At 39.1% G+C, this 12,399-nt stretch overlaps 1 protein-coding gene and 1 pseudogene across 2 annotated transcripts; both read left to right on the top strand.

Annotated features, from left to right (window-relative positions):
* Positions 1-450: 450 nt before the first annotated feature.
* LOC306716127 (uncharacterized protein) lies at positions 451-1,019 on the top strand (the record flags this gene model as incomplete). Its single annotated transcript, XM_079186710.1, has 2 exons — positions 451-573; positions 687-1,019. 2 exons carry the CDS (start codon positions 451-453, stop codon positions 1,017-1,019), a joined length of 456 nt encoding a protein of 151 aa, XP_079042836.1.
* A 3,269-nt stretch (positions 1,020-4,288) lies between these two features.
* On the top strand, positions 4,289-4,852 carry LOC306715723 (transcription factor HES-1-like; annotated as a pseudogene). The gene is made up of 2 exons: positions 4,289-4,406; positions 4,520-4,852. The product of its transcript is annotated as a transcription factor HES-1-like (transcript).
* Positions 4,853-12,399: the final 7,547 nt, after the last annotated feature.

Consider the following 12,399-nt stretch of genomic DNA (forward strand, 5'->3'; position numbering starts at 1 on the left):
AATATTTTGGTACTTCAGATGTCGGAACACATAAAACTTAGACAAAAAGATCTATTTTCACTGATTATTTAGTTTAGTAAAATGTTAGTCATACAAGACATTGTAACCAAGATGCAATTAATTATCAGTCTCCCACGTGTGTGATGTGATGATGAGCGTGTGCTCAGTCAAAGTCATTGATTCCAGCATCAGGCAGCAGATCTGCTCTCTCTACAGGGTCACCACTTTCCCAGATTCACACAGAGCTCTGAGAGTCTCTCTCCATCACCCCCCCAGTCCTCCACCTGTTCCCCTGAGATCTAACCATTGTCCCCCAGGAATAAAGAGCAATAAGTGTGCTGCCTCCCTCATTGTCTCACCAAGCTCTCTGATTGGCTGAGACTGTGGGAAACCCCAACTAGACCCAGACCCACACATTCATATGGAGATGTGGGACTATAAATAGGAGGGATGGAGCCAGCAGAGATCAGATTCTCTCTACAGAGACCTCTACAGCACAGAGATCCAGACATGGCACCTACAATCACTGCAGCAATGATCGATTCTCAGGAGCATCTGACTCTGACCCACAAGGTAAATTGAAGATTCAAGAAGATGTAAATGTTGTCAATGAGACGTTGTCTTTCTTCATGCTAACTCTATACTCCAGAATAAGATTATTAATGACTTTGTTCTTCTTTCTGCAGATCAGAAAGCCTCTGGTGGAGAAGCTACGCAGAGAGCGAATCAACAGCAGCATTGAGCAGCTCAAGTCTCTCCTGGATCCAGAGTTCCTCAAACAGCAGCCAGACTCCAAGCTGGAGAAAGCAGACATCCTGGAGATGACAGTTTGTGTCCTGAGACGACTGCAGCAGCAGCATCAACAGCAGAGAAGACTGCTGAACCACATCAACAAGCTGCAGTCTTCCTCTGATAAGAACCTGAGAGAGGCTGACTTCTCTCCTCTGAGCTCCACAGTCCAGACCAGCGTCACCAAAGACAAGAGTCCAGTCAACAGCGCCCTCTGGAGGCCGTGGTAGACACCTACAGGCTGGAGCTACTACCAGACTAACTGAGACGACCACATTGGTCAAAGATTACTGGAAGTGAATTCTTCTGATTCTCAGATTTGATCAACTTGTTCTTTTGTTTGTACAGAAGTTTACTTGTGATTGTTTTCTTTGTGGAAGATGATATTTCCTGAGGAAATGACGCAACTTTATCTTTCAAGTTCAGAAAGAGAACATCTTGTCATGCATGTTGCATGAACACAATCTGATTGCATCAGCAATTGTTATTACACATCACTGTACTTCATGTGTTGGTGGAGTGGTAAACGCTATGGATACCATTGGTGTCTTTTAATTGTTATTGATCATGTTGATCATAAACTTTAACTCTTCTTGTTGACACATGTTAAAGGACTTTAATCTCTCTGATTACTCCAAACTGATCTGTTATTAGATCCAAATGTTTATTTTTATTTTACTAAAAGATTTGCTTAATGTCACAATTTTCCTGTGATACTTTTATTCCTTACGACATGTCATGTGTTGGTACAATATTATACATTGGTGATATTTGTTACCTCTTGATTAATATTGATCATTTAGATCAAAAATGTTAAATGTTCTTTTTATGGACATTTTGTCATAATGGACTCTTCCTCACTTTATGTGATTATTGAAAAATGATCTGTTTTAAGATCAATATGTTTATCCTTTTATTGTAAAAGGTTTGTTTAACGTCACACTGTCACAGTTTTCCAGTGACAATGGAAAAGTTATATTTTGGGATTCAATTGAATTCAGTGTTTACTAAGAAGAATGTGATCTGTTGTAAGGTCAGCTTTTACTATTTGCTTTGTTCACTAAGTGCAAATGTTGAAATCCATTTTGAAAAGTGTTTTTAAAGACAGTGAGTACTGTGTCCTCACATCATGTAAACGGTTTGTCTTTTATAAAGACAGTTGTTCCTTTACTCTCTCTGAGTACAGTGTGTCTTGTAGAAATCTACAAGTTGTTGTGATGAATCATCACCTCTAGTTGGAGCTTTCATACTTCATGAGGCTCATTGTGACTTGTTGAATAAAACACTTCTAACTGAATATTATGTCTTCTCATGTCATCGTTTATTCATTTCATCATAACTGATAGAGGTCTCCATCATCCATCATATCTTTGAATGATAAATCAAGATAAGGTTCAGAACATACAGTAATTGATCAACAGTAACAAACCTGTTTATGGTTAAACTAAGTATAGGAATGTGCTATAATTAACATTATTGATGGAGAGGGATTATTAATGATACATCACTCTATAAGGAATAAATCAATTCATCAAACCAAATGAAAAAAAGTACATTTTGAAGACAATCTTTAAAAAAATTGTAAGTTTCAGGTGTTGAAACGTAAAAACTTTAAAGTTAACCCTGTGTGTCTTGTAAGAGGTCAGTCATTGTCTCTAATGTGCTGCATAATGAGACACACTTCTATTGTTCCTCCAGTGAAAGGACAGAGTGTGTGAAACCAGAGGAAGCTCACTCACAGAGCCCTGTGGGACAATAGATCCAGACCTCTGACCTGAAGGGACGGAGACTAAGAGAGACTCTGGATCTCAAAACTGGAACTTGTTTTAAAAGATGTCTTCTCTTCTAACTGTTCCTCTGATATAAATCAGTATGAACACTTTTTTATAAAGTTGACATTTCATCAAATGAGAGAGAATATTTTGAACATGGTGTTTAAAAAGGTTTCCATCAGTGACTCTATAACGAACCTAATATTTTGGTTAATTAGTTTGAATGTTGGAAGCATTCACAACTTATATTCTTTCTTGCTCCTTACTATTATTTTTCCACCGCTTTTACTGCAACTTAGTTCCACATTTTCCAACCTAGACATTTCAAGTCTACTTTTCGTGTTTCTCATATCTTTCACACAATTGAGGCAAATCGCTGTTACATTTTTCAACCTCGAACATTCACACTGCAAACTCTTTAGTAATGGCCTTCTGTAGTTTAACTTAATGTTATGTATCAGCTTCTCACTTTAATGAGAAGTCATTTTTGATGAGGCCCCGCCCTCTTTCCTTAACGTCACACACTGCGTGCACAGGATCCTCAAAAGATCCATTTGTAGAGGAGCACATGTCTATTTACTGCTAATAGACGGAGTGTGGGAAAGCTCTGGAGGAAAGAGTTGAGTGTGAATGACATTCATCCCACCAGCAGACGAGGAATTCTCCAAAGGGATTTGGCACACTTCAGGAAACAGCTGCTCCCCTAAACCTCCCACCTTCATGTGTAGAGCCGGAGGTTTGACCCAGCTAACGGTCAATAATCAGGCACGATTATTGATGGAGGTCCAGAATGTATGACGATGATTGGACACTAAAATTATGACAGGATTACGTTTTTTTGGTGATACTCTATGATGTATTTTCGTCAAAAATGTCGAACTTTACAAACAGTCAGAGTCAGCCAATGGTGTCCTTTCCCTCCAGATGGTTGGTGACGTCAGGCTCTGTTTCTACTACAACACACGTCCAGTATCAGTCACAAAGGCTCCATTCAACGTCCTTTGTTGTTCATTGACCAGCATTCAAGGAGCCAGTGTGGGAAACTGAGACCAACTTTCTACCCACACTGACCACAAGACACAAGTCACAAGACTGAAACATCTGGACAGAAAACTACTGTTGTCTTCACGTTTGTGAATACATCATATGAGTTATAGTGTTAGTAATACATGAAATAACTGATTTTCTAAAACACAGTATTTCAATTTTTCAAAGTTTAGGGGAAAAGTCAAAACAAAATATATGGAAAATGTTATATCTTAATTTATCAAGAAAAGAATATTTTGGTACTTCAGGTGTCGGAACACATAAAACTTAGTCAAAAAGATCTATTTTCACTGATTATTTAGTTTAGTAAAATGTTAGTCATACAAGACATTGTAACCAAGATGCAATTAATTATCAGTCTCCCACGTGTGTGACGTGATGATGAGCGTGTGCTCAGTCAAAGTCATTGATTCCAGCATCAGGCAGCAGATCTGCTCTCTCTACAGGGTCACCACTTTCCCAGATTCACACAGAGCTCTGAGAGTCTCTCTCCATCACCCCCCCAGTCCTCCACCTGTTCCCCTGAGATCTAACCATTGTCCCCCAGGAATAAAGAGCAATAAGTGTGCTGCCTCCCTCATTGTCTCACCAAGCTCTCTGATTGGCTGAGACTGTGGGAAACCCCAACTAGACCCAGACCCACACATTCATATGGAGATGTGGGACTATAAATAGGAGGGATGAAGCCAGCAGAGATCAGATTCTCTCTACAGAGACCTCTACAGCACAGAGATCCAGACACCTACAATCACTGCAGCAATGACCGATTCTCAGGAGCATCTGACTCTGACCCACAAGGTAAATTGAAGATTCAAGAGGATGTAAATGTTGTCAATGAGACGTTGTCTTTCTTCATGCTAACTCTATACTCCAGAATAAGATTATTAATGACTTTGTTCTTCTTTCTGCAGATCAGAAAGCCTCTGGTGGAGAAGTTACGCAGAGAGAGAATCAACAGCAGCATTGAGCAGCTCAAGTCTCTCCTGGATCCAGAGTTCCTCAAACAGCAGCCAGACTCCAAGCTGGAGAAAGCAGACATCCTGGAGATGACAGTTTGTGTCCTGAGACGACTGCAGCAGCAGCATCAACAGCAGAGAAGACTGCTGAACCACATCAACAAGCTGCAGTCTTCCTCTGATAAGAACCTGAGAGAGGCTGACTTCTCTCCTCTGAGCTCCACAGTCCAGACCAGCATCACCAAAGACAACAGTCCAGTCAACAGCGCTCTCTGGAGGCCGTGGTAGACACCTACAGACTGGAGCTACTACCAGACTAACTGAGACGACCACATTGGTCAAAGATTACTGGAAGTGAATACTTCTGAATTCTCAGATTTGATCAACTTGTTCTTCTGTTTGTACAGAAGTTTACTTGTGATTGTTTTCTTTGTGGAAGATGATATTTCCTGAGGAAATGACGCAACTTTATCTTTCAAGTTCAGAAAGAGAACATCTTGTCATGCATGTTGCATGAACACAATCTGATTGCATCAGCAATTGTTATTACACATCACTGTACTTCATGTATTGGTGGAGTGGTAAACGCTATGGATACCATTGGTGTCTTTTAATTGTTATTGATCATGTTGATCATAAACTTTAACTCTTCTTGTTGACACATGTTAAAGGACTTTAATCTCTCTGATTACTCCAAACTGATCTGTTATTAGATCCAAATGTTTATTTTTATTTTACTAAAAGATTTGCTTAATGTCACAATTTTCCTGTGATACTTTTATTCGTTACGACATGTCATGTGTTGGTACAATATTATACATTGGTGATATTTGTTACCTCTTGATTAATATTGATCATTTAGATCAAAAATGTTAAATGTTCTTTTTATGGACATTTTGTCATAATGGACTCTTCCTCACTTTATGTGATTATTGAAAAATGATCTGTTTTAAGATCAATATGTTTATCCTTTTATTGTAAAAGGTTTGTTTAACGTCACACTGTCACAGTTTTCCAGTGACAATGGAAAAGTTACATTTTGGGATTCAATTGAATTCAGTTTTTACTAAGAAGAATGTGATCTGTTGTAAGGTCAGCTTTTACTATTTGCTTTGTTCACTAAGTGCAAATGTTGAAATCCATTTTGAAAAGTATTTTTAAAGACAGTGAGTACTGTGTCCTCACATCATGTAAACGGTTTGTCTTTTATAAAGACAGTTGTTCCTTTACTCTCTCTGAGTACAGTGTGTCTTGTAGAAATCTACAAGTTGTTGTTGTGATGAATCATCACCTCTAGTTGGAGCTTTCATACTTCATGAGGCTCATTGTGACTTGTTGAATAAACAAACTTTTCTAACTAAAAAGATTCTCTCCTCATGCTGTGGTTTTCATTTTAACTTAACAGATATAGGTCTTCATCATCTTTCCCACCTTTGATTAATAAATCAAGACACAATTCAGTCAAAAGGTAACTGTTTATCCACAACACACCTGTTTAGTGATCAACTCAGCATAGATTCTTGATGAAGGGGGATTATTAATGTTATGTCACTCTAATAATATGAAGTAAGTCAAGTCAAACAAATGAGAAAATCTTCATTTCAAAGACAATTATGCTGAACTAATAACTTCAAATAACTATAAGATTCAAGTGGTATTTTTAAATACTTTATAGTTGAATATCTTTCAAGTGTAAGAGGTCAGACATTGTAACTAATATGATGCATAATGAGGCACACTTGTTGAAAAATGCTCCATTTGCAATATTTACATCACAATAAGAAGCATACAGACAAATCAGACTTCAGTCCAGAGGGATATCTTGTTTGCTTTGTTCCAAAAGTGAAACACTGACTTCAATAATTACAAATGGGGAGTAACTCATAACTCTCAATATTAGCAGCTTTGTGCAGACTGGACAGAAAGAAAACAAAGTAAAGAAGCACACTCTTCATCAAAGTAAACAGACACCTTATCATACTCAAAGTTCTTCACTTTGTTATGTGTTGTCTTTAACTTTCACCTAAACTTGAGGATATTTTTAGTCTACATTTTAATTATTAATATTCACTAATTATGTGCAGCACATATAAGACTATGGGATTTACATGTTAATTTATGTATTTTATGTATTTATCAAAGTCCTCTTCTCTGGAACCAGCTTCCCCTTTCAGTCCGGGGGGCAGACACACTCAGCACATTTCAGAGTCGGCTTAAGACTTTCCTTTTTTGATAATGCTTTAGTTAGGGCTGGCTCAGGATTGCCTCGGACCAGCCCCATGCTAAACATCACGGTCTTCATCAGTGGATGGAGTTTGCTCATTTCATAGAGATTGTGTTGGGTTTTTTATTGGTGAAAAATAAATCCATTGATTATGATTAACCTCTTTATTTTTTCTTCTTTGACGCTGAGCGGTAGAAGTGATGATATAAGATATATCTGGTGAATGTAGTTTTGTTTTTTAAATGAATGTCCAGTTGTTTGAGGTACAAAGCTGATTTGTGTTTTTGGACTATATTTAAGTTAACGGTTAATTAATGAATGGATGTGTATGATGTATGTCAATGAAGAATGGATGATGAACTCATGTGGGGTCCAGGCCAATAACTGAGGAAGGAACTTTTCAGTCATCCAAAAAAAAATCCATGAAAAATGTGGCCTCACTTAATAATCTATTACAGTAACACATGAATTCCCCTACTCAGACCAGCTATGACTAAAATAGCTAAGCCCAGGTTTCAAATCAGTGAAAACACAAAACCGCCATGTCATAGCTAATTAAAATCTCTTTATTACAATCACATATACATCGTCAAATTCCAAAAAGCTTGCTGTCGTGAAAATTACCCTTGCACAGACAGATGGAGGTGGTGTTGCAGGCTGGATGGAGGGATTGTCAGATGGAGTAAAACGAGTGTTGAGTTCCCCAGCAGCAAGTGTCTCCGCTCCAGTGTGCTTTTAATTTCACATCACATGAGGACAGCAGCTCTATTTTCAGCTCTCAGTGTCCTTGTGTAACGTAAGCAAAGAGAGTGAAGGGGGTGGGGAGGGTGGGAAGGAAAAAGTCTTTCATCGTCATCCATTATTCAGACTGTTTGAGTCACAGCTGAGAGAGAGAGACAGAGAGAGAGAGAGAGAGAGAGAGAGAGAGAGAGAGACAGAGAGAGAGAGAGAGAGGGACAACATGGAAACAAACAGATTCCAAGTCTTTTCTCTCCGAGTCTGAGTGTTTTTTAAAACAACAGTTTGAAATTTGTGTTCGTCCTCCTTGTTCTCTGTGTTCTCTCGAGTCAGATGAGAGGATGGATGTCAGTGTACTCCCTGTGTGTCCGGTACGGAGAGAGGCCCAGGACATGCTCAGCTTAGCACAAAGACTGGGAGCGGAGGGGAACTGCTGGCCTATAGCTCAAGCTTCCAGCAGCTCCGAGGCTGTCTGATTTTTAAATGAACCAGTTGCTTTTGGAATGGCAACCTCACTGTGATAAACAGAGCTTTTGAGATGCCCAGTTTAGTAGATTGTTCAGTGATTCAGCCATGAGCTGGTGGTGTGCCCAGTGATGGCTATTTCCCTGGTTGGATTTAACAACTGAGCCTATCAGAGTTTTGTTGAGTGGTATTACAAATGGGAACGTAAGACAAATTAAAAGGCAAGAATGAGATATTTGCAACTGTACAGGTTGTTGTAAGTCGACGCAAGACTTTTATTTTTTGTTGCAATTTTTGTTCTGCAAATGAAGAAGTGTATCAATCAAATTCCTTCATTTTGGACTTTGTTGGGTTGTTGACTAGTTTGTTAGCATAGAGGATATATCTCATAAATCACACAGCTTTGGAGTTGTTTGTATTTTTTTCCTTTTTTTTTCATCCACCACCTCTGATCCAGACTGAAATATCTCAACTATTTGGATGGACTTCCATGATATTTGGTTCAGACATTCATGGCACCCTGAGGATCAATTCTAATCATTTTTAAGAAACATTTGACTTTTTATCTAGTGTCATTAGGTACAAATTTAACCAATGCTTCATTGTTTCCCATCAGCCTCAACTGTGCTTAATGTTTAGAGCTTTTTGACAAATCTTAGCATTCTAACATGTTAAACGAAGAAGGAGACCTTGCTAAACATTGGCATGTTAACGTTGTCATTGTGAGCATGATGGTATGCTGCCGTTAGCACATAGCTCAGAGTTTTGCTAGCATTGTTTAGTTTTTGATGGAAATAGTCTCGTACTTTCCTCCTGCTTCCAAACTTTGTACCAACCAAGCTAAACACATCCGGTAAAACCACAACTTGTCCTTTATATCTATTTCTATTCCTACAAATTAAACATTTAACATTGGTTGCTGGAAGGTTTTTTATTTTGCTTCCAGTATTTGTGCTAAGTTGTGCTGAACATCTCTGTACTGGACACACTGAAACTGAAACATGTGACTCTGGAGACGGGGAACAAGGAGATTTATCTAGAATTGTTGAAGTGTTCCTTTAAGCATTAGAGTGTCAGTGATCCTATTTATAATTCATGGATGCCACGTTTAACATTCAGAACAAACTGAACCACTTTCCATGAATTTTGACAATATTGTGAGTGTTAAACATACTAATACTACAATGTTAATCTCTGTGCTGTATTTACAGCCTCCATAACACAGCTATAAACCTACAGAATCACATGATAAACCACTGGAGGCGTCTGATGGCATCAGCATGTCCCGTTGCTAACTCCAACCTCACCTGCACCTTCCGACAAAATCAATATGTACATGTCATAATGACACAAAACAACAGTAAAATTCAATTTAGCCGTTTAAAGAGACAGTAATATTCACATTTTGTGTTCACTCTTTGAAAATGGTAAATCAAAGTTTCACCAGCTTTAAGGTAAATCAAGTAGATTTTAAAGATCATACAAACTGTTCACATTGGTTTTGCAACCATCACAAGAAAAATATTGAAATATGTCCAACACAATGACAATAAACTTATTTTTTTCCTCTCCAAATCACTATGATAGTTTATAAAGAAAACATCAACACACACTGTCGTTCTATCTACAGTCGTTCCACTGGCCTTCGTCCCCGGTACAGAAAGGTAGGGAAAACTTTTTCGTATAAAAAATGATGTGCAAAAAGTTGTTTTCTTAGGTCCCTCTCATGGAAAACAATGTAAAGAAATAATGTAAATATCTACATAACCTTTGCTCTTGCCATTTTAGATTCTAGGATTACTGTGCACTTGCGGTCACTCGTCACGTTTGTGCATCTGTTTGATTTAAAACGAGTTACTGCATTCGATGGACACCTGACAGGGAGCGCACTGTCATTGTCATATTAAAAACTAGCTTGAGGTATTATTGCACTTTTTCCCGAACTGCAGACCTGGAATCAGAAGATTTCAGATTTACTCACAATGTACCTGCTTTTAATGGAATGTCAACACTGACTTGAGCTCAAAGTACAGCCGCTGCAGCAGTCTGGACAAGGTAAAGGTGACTTGAGGTGCATCCTCTTTTCTTTGAAATTGTCTCCACACAGTCAACGCATCACTGTAGTTTTCAGTAAACATGCATAAGCTGTTACCTGGGTAGGTAGATCTGTAAACATCCTGCCAACAGCAAAGACACCAGCAGGAACAGAGAACAATGTGCCGTGAAGGGCAAAATATCATATGGTGTATTCACGCCATGTCAGCAGAACAGTAAGAATGGGGGGGGGGAACTCCCTTTAATAGGACTTCAGACATTATGGTGCTTTCTTTCTGAATATGTTTTATGATTTTTTTTTCAGAAAAATGTACATCAAGTCTAGATTACCAATTTCTTTTAATAATTTTACCTATTTTTAGCTTATATGAAAATTCATTTTTAATGTATAGCTACTTTTTAATTATCTGAATTAATTGTATCAGTAGTGCATTTTATTTAGATGTAACTGTCGTTGGTGGGGACTTTGCAACCATTTCGCCACTGTTTTTATTGATAAATCTGAAATTCCTGATACCTCTGACTCTAAATTACAAGTGCAGTCTGAAATATACGACGTGAATGCGGGATAAACACCAACTGAAACACAACATTTTCTAGATCAAAGCTGCAGTCAAAATGCTCAGCAAACCTCCGTGGCACATTGTTCCCCATCCCTGATCAACACGGTCTCACTAGTGTTCAACAACCAAATAAATGAGGTTGCGTTTTTTTAATCATTTCAGTTACAAAAGCTCCCACCGATTGATATTTTAATTGTAAACAGAGTTTCTATAAAAACCATTCAGGATTTGGTATCAAATCTCAGTTGTCATTGTCTGCGTTGCTACAGTTGATGTGTTCTGTGGCCCTGATGGAAAAGTAGTGGTATGTGATCTATCGTTAGTGCACAGCCAGGTACATCACGCAGTATTGCTCCCCGAAATCTCATGGTCTGTTTGAGGATTTGAGTCTCAACGAACATTTTTTGTAATTTTTGTCAAAGATTCCGTGAAATACATGTAGCATAAGATGTAGCATGAAACACATGATGCAAACATACGCGCACGTCTGACCTTGTTCCGTTGTTTTGTCTTTACAAGCGTCATGCACTGACACACACATTGTGTCCGGAGTGCTGTACAGTGATGACACAGCCACACATAAAGCTATCAGTTGAGGTGATGTACAGCGATGACAGTGAGGTTCCCTCTCTCGCACACATTCATTAAAGGAACAGTCCGACATTTCCGTAAATCTTCTTGTTCACCGTCTTTCCCAGAGTCATATGAGAGGATGGATATCAGTTTGATTTTAGTGCTTCTAGTACAGAGATGAAGAGGACCTCGTTCTTCGTAGGTGAGAAGCCGAAGTCTCAAAAATACTCCAAAAAGGACAGAGACAGCAGGGAGGCAAACGGTACACACATGTTCTGTAGGTGTGTGCAGTCTGCCTGGAGTGTCAAACTAACATCCACAGAGGGGTCTGCGTAGACCTGAGCGGACCCTTGAAGACCCAGGCTGGTACACAGTAAATAAAGTCCAACTTGGGTTGCAAGTAACGATTACATTCATTGTCAACTATTTTAACGATTAATCGATTATTTGTTTTGTCTACAAAATGTCAGAAAATGGTGAAAAATGTCTTTCAGTATTTCCCAAATCCCGGGATGACGTTCTCAGAAATCGTATTTGTCCAAAACTTTTGTTTTGGTGATTAATTTAATAGTTTCCAACTAATCAATTAATCGTTGCAGCTCTAAATCAGTTAGCTTTGGAGTTGTAAATTGTTTTGTTTTTTACTTTTTAGATTAAGCTAGGCTAGCAGTTTCCCCATACTTCCAGTCTTTGTGCTTCGGCATAACACGTCCTGGACTTTTCTCTGTACTGGACACACAAAGATAAAACTGATATCCATTTTCTCATCTGACTTTGGAGAAGACAGAACACAAGGACTTACTGAAATGTCGTTTTGTTAGCGTAACATCACACACACACACACTCACAGAGTTACAGTTAGATGTGGTGCCCATGCAGTTATACGGTGGTGACCGTCAGCAGGGAGCTGGTACACAGCATGTCGTCATGGTTGTTCAGCCTGGTCCCATGAGTCAGCAGCTCCTCGACCGTCGTCCAGTCATCCAACAGCTTCCTGTTCCTCAGACGACTCAGCTTCCTCTGACTCAGCTCCAGGACCGTGTGGCACCTCCCTTCTGCAAAAGCTCCGCCCCCTCTGCTGTCCAGCATACCTCCGTCTCCAACAGAGGCTCCTCCACCCCCAGCGATAGCTCCGCCCCTGATGATGACGTCGCGGATAGTTCCTCCTCTGGCCTGCATCTGCTGCTGCCTCTGCTCACGGGCCAACAGGAAGTGTT

This window comes from Pholis gunnellus (genome assembly GCF_910591455.1).
Source record: "Pholis gunnellus genome assembly, chromosome: 3".
NCBI lineage: Eukaryota > Metazoa > Chordata > Actinopteri > Perciformes > Pholidae > Pholis > Pholis gunnellus.